Source organism: Dermacentor andersoni, chromosome 7, assembly GCF_023375885.2.
Source record: "Dermacentor andersoni chromosome 7, qqDerAnde1_hic_scaffold, whole genome shotgun sequence".
Taxonomy (NCBI): domain Eukaryota; kingdom Metazoa; phylum Arthropoda; class Arachnida; order Ixodida; family Ixodidae; genus Dermacentor; species Dermacentor andersoni.
Window position 1 is genome coordinate 61,016,230 of NC_092820.1, and position 18,801 is coordinate 61,035,030.

Sequence of the window (18,801 nt, forward strand, 5' to 3'; positions counted from 1 at the left end):
TCCCATCACAACTCTCATATGCCACAGAAGTTGTGTTGTTTGGGACATTCGCTTTTTGTTTACTGGCGCAAAAAAAGCCAACTTCAAGCAGTGTAGTGTGAAGCTAGCTTTCTCTGTATGCTATGCCAAGAGTCTTAGCCGAATAGTGGTGGTTACCGTCATGTGCAGTGCCTTGGGGAAAGGCATGCAGCAGGACAATACCTGCTTTCCTGTTTTTGCTCGTGCTATGTCAACTGATTAATCACGATTCAATTGAAACATTGCAGACTTAGAATTGCCCCGCACAAGGCACTACTAGTAATAAAATCGCCTCCAGCGCTTGTCGACTTGGTGCCACAGTGCTACTGTTAACCTGCCGAGGAGGGGCCGAGCCCCTCCTCAAAAAAGAGAAGGGGGGCAGGGCCTCCCCAGGCCCCCCTTGACTTTAAGCACTGCTGTGCATACAGTATAAAGCACTGTTATATGCACGTTCCATATGTCGGTTGTCATGCCCTGTTTCTTAGAAAAAGAAGTTTTGGGCTTTTGCTGCCTGTATGATAGTAAGGTATGCTGCAAACATTGCAAAACGCAGTTACTATATGTGTATTAAGTCATGTTTTTTCTGCAAGAATGCTATCAATCATGCTCGGTGATAAGTAGCTGCGGCGAATCTGCCTGCAGATCATGCCTTTGTGTGGAAGCAGCAATCAGCAGTAGGTGTATTCAGAGGAGGAATCTGTATAACTCACTCTGCTCAGCTAGCATTCGCACTGGGGCTTCTACTGCCAGGTTGCCTACTAAAGCGGGTCTTTTCGTGTATGCAACGAACAGCTGCTGTAGTGGGCACGACACGTGTGCACTCCAGGTAGCAATAATACTGTCCCTGTCTAGTAGCTGGTGCCACAAGAGATTTATGGCTGCTTTGTGCCAAGGTGGTGTCTTCTGTGGCTGCTTACTTAGGAAAATTGTGTTATGCAACTGCTTGACACCTGTTGAAACCAACATTGGCTAACACATTGGTACTGTAAATCTCCACGAGTAGTTGGACTGTGCCTAAAGGTTCACATTCTGTCAAGACAATAGCATGTATTCGGCTAGGCATGATATTTATGAAATGAGATTGTGACTTTGGCGAGTTGGTACTATTTCATAGCAGATGCAAATGGGCACACACAATAAAACAAAACAAAAGGCTAGGTAAAATGACACAGAAGTGCCAATCTCTCAAGTGAAGGATTTCTTGATGCAGTAACATAAATAAACGTGCATAAAATATACAATTCCATGACCTGCATGGCACCAGTCATTGCAGATAAACTAATGAAAATTTCATTGGGAGAAACAAGAATTTTTTGCACAGACCAGGTGGTGTTTGGCTCGCACAGTTTTTTTTTTTCCCTTTACAAATTGGGAAGTCTGATATTCACGTATTCATGGCCGAATACTCTCATTCTTTTCTTGGAAAGTGGTTAACAACCTTTGATGTGATAGATTTGTAGTTGCCTCATTTTTGATGGATGCATTGTACCTCTTAACTGTACGCCAACACCTTGTCCCGCTAGTCCTCCATAGGTTCTGCCACAGGTCAAGGGAATTTTGAACATTTGGGCCCTCTCATAAGCACAATTTGTTGAGCACGTTTGATGCCATGGTTGGATTGAGATGTGGCCTACTCTGTAATCCAGTTGTTCATGATGGTGAATATCCTACTTGGCTTGTTCTTGCAGGAGAGGCAACATTGATGTGATATCGCTGCCCAATGTTCCTTAGGCCATGTGCTATCTTGTGCTCATACGGAATTATCACTTGCAGTCAAGCCTCTATACAACAAAGTCTTTCATTGCACAATATGCGCTCACTATATCAACAATTCGTTGTACTTGGACTTGCCCTCAAAATTATCAAAACAGAACTGAACCGGGCCTGGAAATGACACTTTATTTCCAAATATGGTGCGCACGGTTTACTGGGAGTAATTGGTGATTGAGTGCTGTTTAGTTTGCTCTTGACAGGGGTACGGTACAAGTTTCTCAAGCTGTTGACATAGTTATAGGTAAGGCTCTTGGCATGTACAAAATGCTTGAGCAGGCTATGAACCTTAAGGCACATAAGGTAAAGACCACTGGTGTCAATCTTTAGCTTGTCGAGACGCTGCCGTGCTGCATTTCATTACGCTCATTCTGACCAAACTGAGCTGTGTACCAAGCCATTATAAGTGAATGATTCTCTCATAGACTTCTTGTGGAACATTTTGGTTGTTCAGAAACTGTTTGTTGTCGCCGAAAGTTCCTCTAAGTGTCGTCATTACATATGTGGGCTCGACTCTATTTCAGTTCTTTTTATAACTTCTGGTGGTCCGCTGTTGCATGCATTCCATACTTGAATTTGTCATGCCAGTGCTTCACATAATGATGCAACGGCAGAAATTGGGCATCTGTCTTCATAAGGCATTTCACTGGTTGTAAAAAAACATTTCAGCAAAGTTTCACGGGCACGTAATTTCCTTGTTTCACTCACATGCTTAGCTCTACATGGCAATGCCAAATTGTTTTTATCTCAGAATTGCCGCATCTAAAATGTGAAACCGGCCTGTTGAGCTCCGATTGTAATGTCAGCACATCTGAAACCATTCGCAATTTAAGTTAAATCCAATCCAAAAACTATTTTGTTTACCGTATTCGTAGGTAAAGCATAGCTCCATTCTTTTCTACTGCACATCACAGAGGCTTGTGATTGAAGCACAAAAATCAAGTAGTCACCAACAAATTTAAATATGAAGACATTTGAAAAGGTAAGGCTCGTGGAAAACGCAACATATTGGTTGAATCCTCCATGGAGTTGCTGGTGCAACATCCTCTTTCTTATCTGGGAAGAGTTAGGCTACGTTCACACTTGGGAAACAGCAAGCGGGAGGAAAAGTCAAAGGGGCCGGAAAAATCTTTTCCGTGCATGTACGAGATGTTCACATTTGTTTCGGCACTGCAGCGGAAACCACTGCCGCTTTTGCCCGCATCCATCTAGTTTGCGTACGTTTGTCCGTGTGGTGGCGTGCTGTTCAGCACTCTATTTCAAGACATACATTCATTCATTGACCCGTCAGTTATTAAAAGCTAATCATTTCGCGCAACTGCGCGTGTCATCTTTAACTTTTGTTTACCATGGAAGATAAAAAATACATAGTTTTGATAGTTTTAGCTAGTTGCTTTTCCTAAATATAGACAGTGAACAAAGGAAAATCTTAAATTTTACGACCGGATGTTTACATGCTAGTGCAGCTTCCGGTGAAGCGGAACAGCTTTCCGCTTCGCCATGGAAAAAAAATCGGCCCGAGATGGATCGGGCTTACCACCGGGTTTTCCGGCCGTTTTTCCGCTTCCTAGGCGGGCAGATTTTGTCAGTTTTTTTCTGCTTCCGCCTGCTCCGAGACCAAGTGTGAACGTAGCCTAAGTGTTCCTTCAAAGGACCTCATACAGCATGCGAGCAGTCCTTGCACTCTGCAATATGTTTCTTGGTAATGATGATAGGAGTGTGATGAGCAAGTCAGGCAGGCCAATTCAAAGGTGCATTGAGATTTGTCAATGGCTATTACTTTTTACCTATCTTTACCTGACTTTACCTATCTGCAATATCAGCTTGACACGCCATGGCGCAAGGGTAATTTAGTGAAATTGTGCAGGAGGTACACAGTGCACAAATAAGAAAATGAGCATCAGATTTGCGATTAGAGTTTATTTAATATTTCCTGTTCCTGCTCTGTAACAAAGAAGTTCAACGAGGGGAACTATACATCATGTTAACAGCAATCTTTGCTTGAACAATAGTTAAGTGTTTTCTCTCACATATTTTTACTGTGTGTGTGTATGCCTGTGTTAGCAAGTAGTCTTTGTAGTGCAAGTGATTTCATCAACTGCACTTTATGAGGGAAAGGTTTAAAATTTATGGAAGACCATCGCTGAAGTTCCTATACAATCGACGGCATATGAAGGAATACATATTTTGTTTATGCTCTATATTAGCGTGGAACAAAAGCCATTAAATGGAAAGTTGGCTGCTACCTGTAAGTAGGATGAATCTACAACAACAACAAAAAAAAGATTCTTTTAAGGGGACATGTTTTAAATGCCAACTTTTCATTCTTTTCTGACCCTGGCTTGTCTTCGCTGATGTCATCGGAATTCACTGGCAGCTTTACCATTTCTGTTTTCAGTGAAAAAGCCATCTTCGACAACAAGAAGGCTATCAGAGGGGGAATTCCCTTTGTTTTTCGTAAGTTCTGCGTCTTTTCTTTTCTTTTCCTCTCCTTACGTTGGTCCTTATTTTGAACAATACACTCCGGTTAACGTCGGACAACTGAGGGCTCGACCTCCTGTCCATCGTCCTTATGCAACTGTGACTGTGGCCGCTTTCTTGTACATTTATTTTAATTATAAATTGTAAATATTGTGTTTCTTCTAATTCTCAGAGTTGGTTGGTCTTTGTGACTGTGCCGTTGACTCAAATGCGTGCATTATCAAGATGAATACTGATTAATAACAATGTGTGCGCCATGTTACAGAAATCTATCTGTTCTGCAGGTAGCAAATTGTACATTTGTCAAGCACTAAACTTGCTTGTGAAGTTAAAACATCTGCAGCATGGGTCCTAGCACTTGGATCTGTTTTTCTTTATCACATCTTGCTCCTCTCAAATTGTGACACCTACTGGGATAATCTCCACACCAGTTTTGGGGAAGACTGCATAATGTTCTCGCACCTGTGTATAGGTTACCTTGTTATCTCTTCTTTGCTTTTTTTAACCTTTTGTTTTTCTGCTTATTATTAGATTAGGTTAATGTCCTGTCATCTACATATATTTTACCTTTTTGGTATGCCTTGCGATTATTTATTTTTCCTTGCTTTCATAGAATTGCACTTGGATTGCATCACACTCATTGCCTTTTTTAATGTGCTTGTGAGGGGTAGATATGTACACACTACATGAGTAGCCATATCGCCAAGTTTCACACAGAATGTTCTGCTATAGTGTTGCAAAAGACCTTGCATGGGCCGTCAGTACAGATTACAACATGCATTATGCCCAAGGACATACAGAAAAAATGAAATAATACACGCAGTGCCATGTAATCTGTAGCAGTGGCACCTCAGCAGGCCCAAAGAGTCCTTGCATGTCAAAGAATGGACATTCATCATTTGTCTTGGGTGATCATGTGCAAAATATGCAAGTTAATGAGGTCATAAGACAGAGAAAGACTAGACATGCAGATTACCATAAGCATACATTGAAACACAAACAGCAGTAGATGCCCGGTTTTGTGTATTTACATGGAAGTTCAACGTGTAATTGCTCTATAGCTGGTTGCTAATGTGGAGTGGTCCCAAGTATAGTTCCCACTGTTAAGTATAAACCCCATGCAAGCGATCTTGTGCGTGACAAGCGACGTGATGGAGATGTCTGTCGCGTTCGCTCGTTGCTTACAAGTTGTTACCCCATGCGAGCGTGGACTTCGAGCGACGTCTCCCCAGTGTTGCCGGTATGAGGGCAGCAATATAGGCTGCCGAAACTAGCGTGACGTGTGCTTTATTAACTTAAGTTGACCTGTTTTACTGTAAAAAGCAGCATACAATATTTCTGAAGGACTTCCAGTAGGTTCTTATCCTTGCACTATAAAAATTCGATCGTTTGCTCGTTCCATGCCACAATCGGCAGTACTTGAGTGATGTACATCCAGTTCAGGGTTCACGCTGTTGGCTAGTCCATGGAGGAAGTTTCCTTCCTCCATGGACTAGTCACTCATAGCACTTCCGGGTGACGAGCGACGAATTCTAGATTTGCAGAACTGAGCGATCGCGCGACAAAATAGAGTGATCTGTTGAAGCGACAGCCCGATCCGTCATTCGAAGCTGTTGCTGTCGCGCACAAAATCGCGCTCATGGGGTTTAGCCTTTACAAAGGCACGTGAAGCTGGAAACAAAGCAATACACTTCTGTAGTTTTGGAATTATTCTAGTTTAATTTTACACTGGTACTGCATCCTCAGCTCATCTATATCCTATTCAGTCATGAATTGTGGACTGTTGATAATTGTGTCAAATTTTCATGAAGTCATTCCAAGGCTCTGGAAACTGCATTGAAAAGGAATCAAAGTGGTAGAATGGTGCTTTTTCTTTTTCTAGTGAGTCATCATAATTGCTGAATAACTAAGTGCCTGTCTATTGTGTTGTCACTCATGCTGCCTGGTTTCTTGAAAAGAGTTGAATCACTGGCTAAAAGTGCACACACAATTAAAATGGACACTTAACAGGTAGCTAAGTTTAGCTGTATCACGTGCAGAGCACCTGACCAAGGCGGCGGTCAGACCTGTAACGCAGCAGAGAGTGCTAAGAATCTCTGGGTCCGGACAGGCCGCCAATGGAAACTGACCCTTGCAGTGTTTAACACCTGAACCCTCTCGAGTGAGGCTAACTTAGCAGGACTCTTTGAGGAACTATCAGACATTGTTTGGGATATCATCGGCCTTAGTGAAATTAGAACTGGTGAGGCTTATACATTACTGAATAATGGACATGTCCTCTGCTATAGAGGGCTCCTACATAAGAAGCAATACGGGGTAGGATTCCTAATCCATAAGGACATAGCGGGCAACATTGATGAATTCTACAGCATTAATGAGAGGGTAGCTGTAGTCGTAATCAAACTTAATAAGAGGTATGGATTAAAGGTAGTACAAGCCTACGCTCGAACATCCAGTCACGATGATGAGGAAGTAGATCAATTTTATAAAGATGTTGAATTAGCGATGAGAAAAGTGAAAACTCTGTGTACTATAGTAATGGGCGACTTCAATGCAAAAGTGGGGAAAAAGCAGGCTGGTGAACAAGCAATTGGCAACTATGGCGTGGATTGTAGGAATGCTAGAGGAGAGATGCTGGTAGAAGTTGCAGATAGGAATAAGCTGAAAAAAAAGCCCTAATGGTGAAACAAGAAATGAAATTGACTTCATACTTTCTGCTGATACCAGCATAGTGTAGGATGTAGAAGTGATAGGTAGGGTAAAGTGCAGTGATCGTATTAGTGAAGGCTAGGATTCACCTTAATTTTAAGAGAGAAAGAGCAAAATTGGTCTACAAGAAACAGGTCAGCCTAAAGGCAGTAAGAGTAAAAGCAGACAAATTCAGGCTGGTACTTGCAAACAAATATAAACAAAACAAAACGACACAAAAACTAAAGCTTGTCACAGTGCTGCTTCGGTGTTTCTGCACCAGCTCACCATGACGTCGTAAACATTGGGAGTGACTGCAGAGGCCTATTAAATTTTAATTGGGGAAAATGAACTACATATCAAAAGGAACTAAAAACCAAACTTCAAAAGTTTCAGAAACTTTTATAGCTATGACATCACACTGATGTATGGGCACAGGGGTTTCGGCACAAAATTTATGAAACATTGAAGTTTGGCATTAATTTTTTTCTTCTAGTAATCAACCTCTGTCTTCGAAATTAATGGGAATAGTGTTTAAAAATTATTAAGTCTAAATTGATCTAGTGTTTCTCTTTAGTGTGTTTATTTATTGGATGTAAGTATTACATGAGGCGGGATAAGTTGCTCCTTCAACAGTCCTGACAGAATGCAGCATGTCCAACATTTTGTCAAGCATGTCAGTGCCTTCAGCAAAGTGTTTGTCTGTACAGGCACACTGAAGTGAGCTGGAGCCACATTAGGAAAGCAGAGCATTTTACAAGCATTTTACACAATGATCAATGCCTGCTGTTCTTATTGCAATAACAATTATATGGACACTCCAGGCGAATTTCATTGGTAGCATCGACGTTGCTGTAAGGCTCAGTATATATTTAGCTATATGTATGCTATACGTTTATGCATGCTGCATATGCAAGGTAGATGCTATACTATTAGACTGCAATAGTTGCTCATACCAGGTCTTACGTTCCTGACTGAAATATTCCTCAGAATTTCTTACAGTGGCAGCCTATGAACAAATGTTATGAAAGATAACATTCACAGTGTGTGGCTCTTATATGTTCTGAGGCTATTAAATATTACAGGTGCTAAACAATATCAGTGCTCCAACCTGAAAGTGACGTAATTTTACTGGTGTGGCTCTTTATAGGCAGTGTAGTAATGCCTGTGCGGTCTCATTACAGGCCCTACATGGTGTGTTGAAATTGCTAACTATTCTAACTATATAGGCACACCCGCCTATATAGTTAGAGCACTATCCGAGGAGTTGAAGCGCAGTGCTAACCCTTGTATCGCTGTCAGTGCTTTGCCCGTCAAGCGAAACTGCCAATCTTTTTTTCCCGGTGACCACTGGACAGCAGTAACAAAATAACAAGTTTTGTATGCAGATGTGTACATTGCGACTGAAAAGGAATATGAAGCTTTTGACTGAAGCATAGTACATGGCAATATTGAAGGAAGTCGTGAAGATTTTATTCCTCTCTCATAAAAATGCAGTGTTTCTTTTCCAGTGCCATCACATCGCTGGCATACTTTGTCTTGTTTGCATGTCATACTTGACAATACAGTTCATTCACGCGTAGTTCATTCACTCCAATTTCAATTGAGAATAGCCCGACTAGGAAAATTAGGAATGCATGTTGTGTTCCTAACATAATGGTCATCCAGGTAACCTGACATTTCGTTCTTTAATTGCCTCAGTGTTCCTTTTTTTCTCATTATTCAGGCAAGTGCTATTATGTCCTATGTATATCTTTCCACAGAAGTCTGGATCCTGGTAAACTATTGTCATGTGGCATCCAATCAGATTTGCTTCAGATACTCTCGAACACTTAAGCATCGTAGAGGGCCTGGTTTACATGCGCATACATGCATGCATGCACACAACAATATTACACGTCAGTACCAACAAAATTTTGTACTATCCATAAGATATCACTGCCAGAGAGAAACAAAGGAAAGGGAAGTAGGCCAACCACAATGAAGTCTGGTTTGCTACCCTGCATGGGTAGCATTTCTTCTTCTTGTTTCTGCGCTTCTTGCCGACTTGTCACTTTGCCTCTTGTTCTACTTGTTTACTCGGACACCTATATAGTGGACCATACCCAGTTGTGCACACCCAGTGGCCTAAGTTGTATAATCAGCGAGGCAGCAGAACCCATAAAGCAGGGAGAAGAGGCAAAGAAAGCTTCACTTTAAATCATTATTCTAGGAGCAGCAATGTAAAGTTAAAATGCACATGTAGGATTCGAAGCAATATTTTATGTACTTTTATTTGGGCCACTCAGTTATTTTCTTTCCTGCGGTGGTTTTGCAAGTCTGCGCACTATCGAAAAATTGAGATTTCACCTAGCTTGCTAAAAAGTCCTACAGTGCCCTCATGTTAAAACAATTCACCAAAAGTATTTTTTGTGTTATCAGCTGCATCACCTGTGAACACCACTCGTTCTTGTGGCTTCTCGTCAGTGTCCTCACCATCATTATCAGCCTGCATGGGATTCTCCTCAATTAATGTTTCCATTGTGTCAGCCCTGCACGTTGTCACACCATCTCTTTTCGCACGAGTGAGATGTTGCTTTGGGCCTCTCAGTGAGTCGAGTAGCGAACAACGTGACAATTGTAGAATTTTAACCTATGAGATAGACTTTTTTTTTTTTCAAGTTGACTTTTTCAAAGTGCTGCTTGCTTTGCCTCTTCCAGGGGTTTGGAGTTTATCATAGTTTCCTTACCAGATCAATTTTTCGATGTATGTAGGCAATTTGAGCTACCGGGCATGTGCCCATTCTTGACCAATAGCCCAAAATGAATGTGCCACCGTGACACAAGGAGTGTGAAGCCTTAAATGTATTTATACATGTGTCGTACCTGTCTGTGTCATGCACCTTCCATCCACATTCTTCCTTCGACAAGAACCACACATCGCCTTCGTCCTCGTGACTCTGACAGCTAGCAGCTATGGGTGGTGAGGCTGCACTTGTGTCACCTGCAGCTGCTGCTGCCTTGCTAACTCAAGCAAACTTTGCGTCATTTAGGTTGCAATAATTTTATTTAGTTATTTATTGATAAGTTGGATCTGCTTGGTTTGCTAGTTCTTTTTATTTGCCCGACGTCTATGGGAAACTAACAAAGCCTTTGCGCATTTCTCAAGCATATCCCTGAAGATTCAGCTTAACCAGGTTTGTCTTAATGGCACTCTACTGTATTTTGCTTGGATTGGTGGGGAAAGGACATCCTTTCTTCCTTCTGCTCAGAGTATTTGAGATTCCTAATGCTTCTATCATGTTTTTCTGTGCATAATTTAATGTGTCTGTACATGTGCACCATTATCTGTGTTTTGTGCGCTGCATATTGTGTGAAAAGTTGCACTGCGAGAGCTACATTGGCAGTCGACGCTGTCTTTTGTTTCTGCGCGTGCAGCCAATTTTGGACCGTGGAGCCTGGGGCCTCAGCATGGCTTTGCAAGAATTACCAGATGGGCTGTACACGAGCAACCACATGCGGTAGCGTAATATTTTGTTTACTAATCCAAAAATAATATGATGGTTTGCGGAAATAGTGAAATTTCGTCGACCAAAGAGCATACGAGCATTGTGTAGAAGTATGATAGTAAATTTTACTTTTGACCTTTCATAAAAACATCCACCTGCAGTAACTAGGTGGCTGTGTCGTTTTAATTCATTAAGGGATCCCCTTATTTGGGCCACTACATAAAGGGTGGAAATAACACAGTAAATATGCTTCCATAGCTGAGCACGACATTGAGATGACCTTGCGTGCAATTGCATTGTAAGCACCGACTGCTAACTGTGCATCTCTTGACTTTTTGCTTTAATTCTTACACTGTCACTTAGAAGATAACTCGGGGACCTTGTACATGTACATGTACAGGTACGTGTGGTATGTTGACGATGGACAAAGCGATTTGCTAAGGGTTTGTGGCTTCTGAGTTGGCTTAAAGTGACGATGAACAACCAACTTCTGTGTAGCGTGCAATGTCTGCTGAACCAACACATAAAAAAAAAACGGCAAAAGCTTAAGAGCAGTTAAAAAAAAGAGGAAAATGCAGCAGGTAACTGGTTCTCTTCGAAGACCAAAAAGAAAGGGAGGCAAGAGACAATTACTTTACAATTTCAAATGCACGTATTTAAATCTAAGAAAATGAGCAGCACAAGCAGCTAGACATTAGCGATCAAAGTTAACATAAATATTACAAAGTGACGAACAGATTGGCTAATCAAAATGTACTACAGTCGAACCCAACTATGTCGAACCCATTTACATCGAATTATTCTATATATTGAGCAATTTCTGAACATGGTATAACTACAATGAGTATATATAGCAAAAATTACGCTTACATCGAACAAAAATAGCAGCGACTCCCGATATATTGAACGTCAAGCGGCGAAAGAGTGCCCCCAAAGTTGGCTTTCTCTCGTGGTGGCGGGGAAACCCGGCAGCGTGGCTCCATCCAACTGCTCACCCTAGCAGGGAAGAAGTTTGGGCGTGTTGGTAGGATACATACAAACTGGGATACGTAGCGCAAGAATGACGCAAGGATGAAGCAGGAACACGGGATGAGCGCGGGATGAGCGCTTGTCCCGTGTTCCTGCTTCGTCCTTGCGTCATTCTTGCGCTATGTATCCTAGTTTGTATGATCACCCTACCGTGACCGCGCTGCCTCTGGCGAGCCATTGACACCCCCCTGCAAAAGATGATCCTGGTCTGCCTGCAGCGCTTGCTCAGACAGCCAATCGGAGGCTCTTGTGCCCTCATCATGCAAGATGGCGCAAGTGCGAATTGTCTCGCTGCTTTTCTGGTTGAATGTGTTTGCACCTTGTGGGCCTTCTCCTGCAGCGTTGCCGTGATGAAGCGGCAGAATTTGTGTTTTGTCGGGAAGCTCCAAAATAATAAATCAGGTAGAACGCGGTGAGAAGTCAGATGTGCCCGGAGTGTGCAAGATTCCGAGGAACACTCTCAGCATGATCTTGAAGAATAAAGGGGAGATTAGGGCTAAAGCGGTGGAACTTGCGACCCGGTGCCCATAGCGCCCGATGCGTACGCACCCTCATGTACAAGTGGTTCATCCGAAATTGCTTCAAACGTGCTGGCTTCTGTTTGCTCGGTGATGACTGTAAATTCTGATGAATGCGACGAAGCCATTGCCACTGTTGCCGAAGTTTGGAGCGAGCTGTCAGAATTTCCGAAAGCTGTTTGTGAGTGCAGATGATGGTGTTGCGAGCAAGGGAGAGCCCGAAAACGAAGACTGTATTGCCGACATCGTACTGAGCACAAGTGACAGTGGGCACAACGAGGAAAGCAACAACGGTCCCTTGCCCGCATCCTCCGATGTGATTGGTGCACTCTCACTAGTCCGGTGCTTCTGCACGAATGTGGAAGGTTTCGGCCTCAGCTGCTCCGACTCCTTAGACAATGTGGAGAAGTGTGTGCATTGCAGGCAGCGAAATTGCCCAAGCAGAAGAAAATACGGGACTATTTCATGGGAAACTAAGCTAGTTTCATCAATAAAGTGACTATATAAATGGTATGTGCTTTTATGACATCCAATTCTTTAGCAGGCTTATATCGAGTTATGCTCTATATCGAACTGACAGGCGTTCTTTTGCGAGCTTGATATAGCCGGGTTCGACTGTAACACAACTTTCTTGAGAGGCAAGCGCAGTGGCCAATGTTCGTTCACTTGTGATGATGAGTTCTCGTGCCAAAATTAATTTTGCATAAGTGAAAGAGGTTATTTAGCCGAGCAGTATGAGGACGGGATAACTTGATATCAATGGGGTGTAATCATATTGCCTGTGAGGAGTTCTGGAGCTTGATTTGTTCCTTACAAGTTGAAATATGAAACAGTTAGTTGATGGAAGAGAAACTGTGTGATAAAAAAAAAGCCAAGAAGACAAAGATTATACATTGTATATAAGACAACTGAAACAACGGCCCTTCGCTGGGTCAACTGTTCTATTCTGCCCTTGTTCAGTTTTTTGCACTCGCTGTGCCAGCGCCCGAGCTCCGTTGCTTCTCTTTGTCATTACACTTGGCCACACTACAACTGGTGTACCCCTGAAAGGTAAACACATGGCGCCACTTTAGATTTGTCTATGAATGCAGTTCTTGATACGCGACACATACACGGCAAAGTTATTCGCATTTCTTTTGTCTGTGCGCAATTTAGGAGCCGAAGACCATGCACACCAAGTGATCTCACTCAGGTGTTCAATAATAACAACGGGTCCCTCGTACATTGCACATAATTTTTTTGAAAAGGGTGGCATACCTCGTTGCACCCACACCTCGTTGCAGATATAGTATATTGCGGGGTCAGACAGTGGCGGCGGTTGTAGTACCGTTTTTTTGCACGTGTTGGGCATGCACAATTCTCTTGCGCGCCTCTGTTCAGACATTGCGGACAAGTGTCTGTCGTGCAGTGGGGCGTCCAGCTTTTACAGCCGTGTCTAAGCTGGATGTAGCGCCTATTTTGTGTAGTTGGCCGTGCACTATCTCGTAGGGGGATGTTCCTGCAGAGCTCTGCAACGCTGTGTTAACTGTGTATGCACCTGCTTGAAGATGTTCATTGCAATCGGCTTCACCTGGCTTGTTTTTATGATATGGTGCGAGTGGAGCTTGGATGTTCTGGTTCGACCGCTCTGCCAGACCGTTCGCTTGATGGTATGCTGACCCGAAGGGAACGTCAACTCCTGCTAGTCGTAGATAAGTACGGAGCTTGCGGCTGCAGAAAGTGGTCGACCTGTCAGAGATGAGCTTCTCTGGGAGGCCATGTCTGCGTACGAAGCACTCCCATAGGAATCTTATGACATAGCTGGTGGCAAATGAAGGCACGGCAGCAACTTCTGTGAACTTAGACATGTAGTCCACAGCGACTATAATATATTAGTGACCCGATGTCGTTGTTGGTAAAGGCCCTACGTGATCTGTTCCCACAGTGTGGAAAATTGACTCGGAAGGCGTAATAGGTGTAACGAATCCAGGTTTACACCATGGATGCCGTGTGTGTTGTTGGCACACGTCACAGCTGGTGAGATACGAACACATATTCTTATCCATTCTTGGCCATCAAAAGCATTCTTGTGCCTTGCACAAGGTGGCTCGATGGCCGACGTGGCCTCCTTCGGGTGTGTCGTGTATGCCACGCAAAATGCGTGAGTGCATGGAGCTAGGAATGACCACAAGATGGTGTACATCACGCTTATTGGCCCAGTGGTGACGATACAACGTACCTCTGCATAAAACAAACTTGGCATTATATTCTGTATATATAAGAGAATTCATAAGGGACACAAAATCCTTGTCGTCACATTGGGCATTCCAAACAACTTACTGGAAGAACATGATCCAGCCTTCTTGGTTTTATGGGGAGCTTTCCTCAGTTGGGTTTCGCGATGGAGCATCTGCAACCTGGTTTTTTTCTCCAGCATGGTGATGGATGTTGCAAATGTAGTCTTGTAGCCGAACGACCAATCGTTCGGCTACGAGATGCTTTTAGACTGGGCTTTTATCGACTGAGCTCTGCGTCCGAGAGTTTGCAGCTGGCATAGGCAATGACGTGCTCACGCCCGTCCGGGTCATGCTGCATCAAGACTGCTCCTATGTCAACCTGGCTTGTATCGGTATGCACTTCTGTTGCCCAATATTCATTAAAGAGGCACAGAACAGGACTATGTGTCAGCTGGTGTTTGAGGGTTTGAAAGGCTGTGTTTTGCAATGGTTGTCATTGGAATTGAGCTCCTTTTTTAAGCAGATCCGTGAGCGGAGCAGCGGTTGATGCAAAGTTTGGGACAAGTCTGCGCAAATACGATGCAATTTCGAGAAATACTTGCAGCTGTTGAATACAGGTTGGCATGGGATAGCTGATTACGGTGTCCATTTGTTCTGGAAGTGACTCTACGCCATCCTGAGATATCTTATAACTGAGATAAGATATTCTAGTCATTGCAAACTGGCATTTGTCGTGGTTGAGTTGGAATTCGGCGTCGTGTAACCTTTCCAGTATTTTGACAAGATGTTGCAGATGTTCTTCCGTTGCACCAATAACGAGGATGTTGTTGAGGTACACAATGCAGGTGTAGTCTATTAGTGAACCGAGCACTGTGTTCATGGCATGCTGGAATGTACTTGGGGCTGTTGACAGCAATGTCCTGGAGTGGACGAGCAGTGTCATGCTACTCCGCCACCCGTCAGGCGAAAGTCTTGATGTCATCCTGGACTGTCTGCAGAGACAGGATGGCTGCATGTGTCGAGTAATGTATTCCGGCGACCACATACTGTATGGCTGCAGGAGAGGCCCAGGCTATGTCGCATGCTTGCAAGAAGTGTAGTTTGCTGTAGATGCATGTTACGATGTTTTCACGTCTGGCTTGTCGATGTGACCGCATTTCCATGAACCAAGCGTTATAAGCACTCAGAAGTGCTGCAAATGCGGACTTCAGGACTGCTCTCCAAGTTGGCTATGAGGCATATTTGCTTCCTAGGAAGCGATGCCAGGCTTAAGCGGCTCCTCGGAGATCCCCTTCCGCAATAAATTTATTGACTGACTCTGGCCAAGAGTGTTTCAGGGCAACAGAGTCAATTATGCAGAGCCAGGTGGTAGGGTTGTCCTTAAAGGGCGCCTGAAACGGTTTGGAAAAAATTTTGTAGAGGTGTAGCATACAGCTAAAGTTAATCATTCGCACCACAACTTCTGTGAAGCGTCTCATATTAAGAGAGCTATGGAAGGTTACAAGTTACCCTCCTCCATAGCCATGCATTTTCTCCTCAACTCGTTCACCAAGTGATCAGGGCTAAGCTCCCCCTTCACTGGCTCTGCGTCATGATGGCATGTCGTGTCGTCTACTTCCGGTTCTCTAGGAGTGAGCGCGCAAAGCCTTTCTAACCTCTCCGCCAGCTGCTTGGCAGTCGAACGCAAGTGACAGCTATAGAAGCAGCGTGCGTTGTAAGCATTGTGTCGCAGTGCCAAACGTGTCTGATATTCCGGTAACCACCGGTGAGCTGGGCATTTTGACGGATGAGTGGAGGCATAAACTCAAGCTGATGAAAGAACTTTAGCGTAGGCGTACGTGAGCTGCCTGATCGGTCTGCACGGTCCAGACACCCATTGGCGCAGAGCCTAACCAGCCAAACAAAGAGCTAATATTGCTCTAGCCAAGTGTAAAACATTTTAAACATTTACAAAAACAATGTTAACGATTATGCTCCTGTGAAAGATTTACACCAGCAGCAAAGAAGAATACACTTCGTTACTGCTACTGTGTTTGGTTGAGCTCTGTGCCACAAGTGGCTGCACCATGCGGACCTTTCATGTTTGCGCTTCTGCTCATGCCGTGAAACGGCACAGTCAAACGGCCAGGCCCTGTCCCCATGCGCTTGCATTTACCTGAGTACCGGACTTGCGGAACACTGTTGTAGTAGTAATCTTCCGGTGTAAAGTGACAGCCGCAAACATGCAAATCCTGGCGCCGATCGGATAGCAACAGTCCGATGCACTGCAGCCACTCCGCTCGTCTGCTGCCTTGCAGAGGGATAGGATGTCACAGCTTGACATATTGCCAATCAGTATGTTTGCAGCCCACAACACGACAAAGTCGACTCGTGGTGCTCACGAAAAGACTGAGACCGACTCTGACCGTGGAGCTCAAGTCAAAATGCAGCATGTTGTAACACAAGCAGACGACGTTTGCTGTGTGCCGGAAGTGCTTAAGTGTAGTGAGAAATTGCTCTTGTGCATTTACTTTCTGCTACTTTCTTTTTATAGAAACAAATTAACTAACATTTCAACTATTATGAACAACGTTTGTTCACAATAAAATTGGAAAAATAATTGATGACGCGCCTTGGGCAGCCAATCGGATAGCTTGCCCTACTAACGTCATTGGGGCAAAGAACGTCAAATGGGTAGGGGCAGCTTAAAATTCAGCAGAGCGATGTGCATTTTTAAAACCTTATAATAAATTGCACGCTTTATGCAGAGCACTTATATGCGTCGATTAGTGATCAGAAGGACCTCTACTTTAATGACTCAGCACATTTGTACAAAACTTCAAAATCGTTTCAGGGTCTCTTTAAAGCCATGAAGCTGGAATTTCAGTCTCCAAAGCAGTGTAAATGCGGCATACCCAATGCCAGAAGTAGAACAGCTTGCCATAGTGTTCTGCTGTGGTGTCAGGATGGACAAGGTCCAGGCAATTTCGGCGTTGCGGTCCTGCTGAGGAGCCACGCCGTCCTTAGATGGTTGGGGCTGTGAGTCCAAAAATACTCGTCCACTTCGAAGGGCCATTGACCTAGGCAGATTGAGGTCTTCCAATGTCTCTGTGTTTCACGGCTGCACCTTTGTAAATAAGAGAACATAAACAACCCCCATTGTTCACTGGGTTGGCTGTTCTATCCTGCCCTTCTTCGTCTTTTTCACACTCCTCACGCCATTGCCCGAGCCCCGTCGCCGCTCTTCGTCATTACATTGTATATAATTGGTTTAGAGGGCTGGTCACTCATTTTGTCGACTCATTTATGTCACTCGAGGAAGGAAAGCTATGCAATAAGTAGGAGGTTGGTAATATTTTCTCCAGATTGTTTTGTAGCATTGAAAGGTAGTCAGCAGTGCAAGGATTGTTGGGTTTTGAATTTAGCTGATCAATGTCTCACAAATACTTGAAGCCCTGGTGTAAGGTTTCATTGATTCTTAAGTGGGTCGGCGGATTTTTTCTTCTGTCTACTGATCCAGTGATGAAAAGTAAGATTAACCTGTTTGTCATAAAGTACTGACAAAGGGAAACAGCTTTTTAAATGCAGAGTTTAAAGTGAGCCTCAACCTAACAGGTTTAGAGAACTGTTCTTGTGACAAACCAGCCTGAATACAAGTAAACAATTTGAAATCTCTGGTGTCACACTGACGTACCAGTGCTGTGCTTTCGACATGAAATTTAAAAAAAATCAAGTGTGGCTATAATCTTTTTTTCTCTGGTAGTCAAGATTTTTGGGTCATGCAAGTAAAAACAGAACTTTCAAAGAATCCGTCACTTGCCTAAACTGATTTAGTGCTTACCCTATCTTTTAGCATTGTGTACTTCTGTTTTGTCAAGGGCCGACTTTGGGGATTCTTTGGAGAACTCTGGGGACTTTATTGCTTCTCAAAATCTGCCTTTGCCTAGGCACTACGAAGGAGGGCGCACTTCACTTCCTTCATCCCTAGCAGATAGCTAGGCGCACTGCTCGAGAGCCACCGCTTAGCTTCCGTCCAAGTAGGATCACAGCAGTCGATACAGAGTCTGTTATGGCGAAGTAAGCAACACAATTGTGCAGTAACCATGCGTCATTCATTTGTCTGTAGCCGCTAAAGCAGCATCTACATACCCTCCCCCCACTTCCCACCCCTCCCCCCCGCAGCGCACGTTGAGTCACTCTGCTCCCCTTGGCATAAATGGTGGTCATAGGAAAAAAGAAACGTGTACTGCAGAAGAAAGGCGAAAATTTCAATCCTGACACGGAAGGTTCTTGCCAAGGGTAGTGGAGCAACCCAGTGCACAGCGTGGTGGCGGGGGTTAGATAGATGCTGCTTTAGCACCTGCAAATCAATGAATAATGACACGTGGTCACTGGGAACTTGCATTGTATGGTTCAACTTGAGGACCTTGCAGTCATGAGCTCAAGGTTTCTCCACGGTGCCATGAAAACACGAACGGAAAACGAGTCTGTTACAGAGTTTAATTATTCACTGCTGTTATGCAGTGTGCATAATGGCTTTGTCAGGTACAAATAGGGCAGAACATGTCCTCAGTAGTATCTAGGTGCAGTCCCCAGCTTTTTCTCTCTCAATTC

The 18,801-nt window shown here is 43.8% G+C and overlaps 1 protein-coding gene across 1 annotated transcript in view; it reads left to right on the forward strand.

The window, feature by feature from the left end:
- LOC126534407 (uncharacterized) overlaps window positions 1-18,801 on the forward strand; it is a 58,265-nt gene that overhangs the window by 6,745 nt on the left and 32,719 nt on the right. Inside the window, exons 3-4 of the mRNA XM_050181691.3 lie at window positions 4,187-4,245; window positions 10,375-10,457. Coding sequence (XP_050037648.2) covers window positions 4,187-4,245; window positions 10,375-10,457 — 142 coding nt within the window. The remainder of the gene's footprint in view (window positions 1-4,186; window positions 4,246-10,374; window positions 10,458-18,801) is intronic.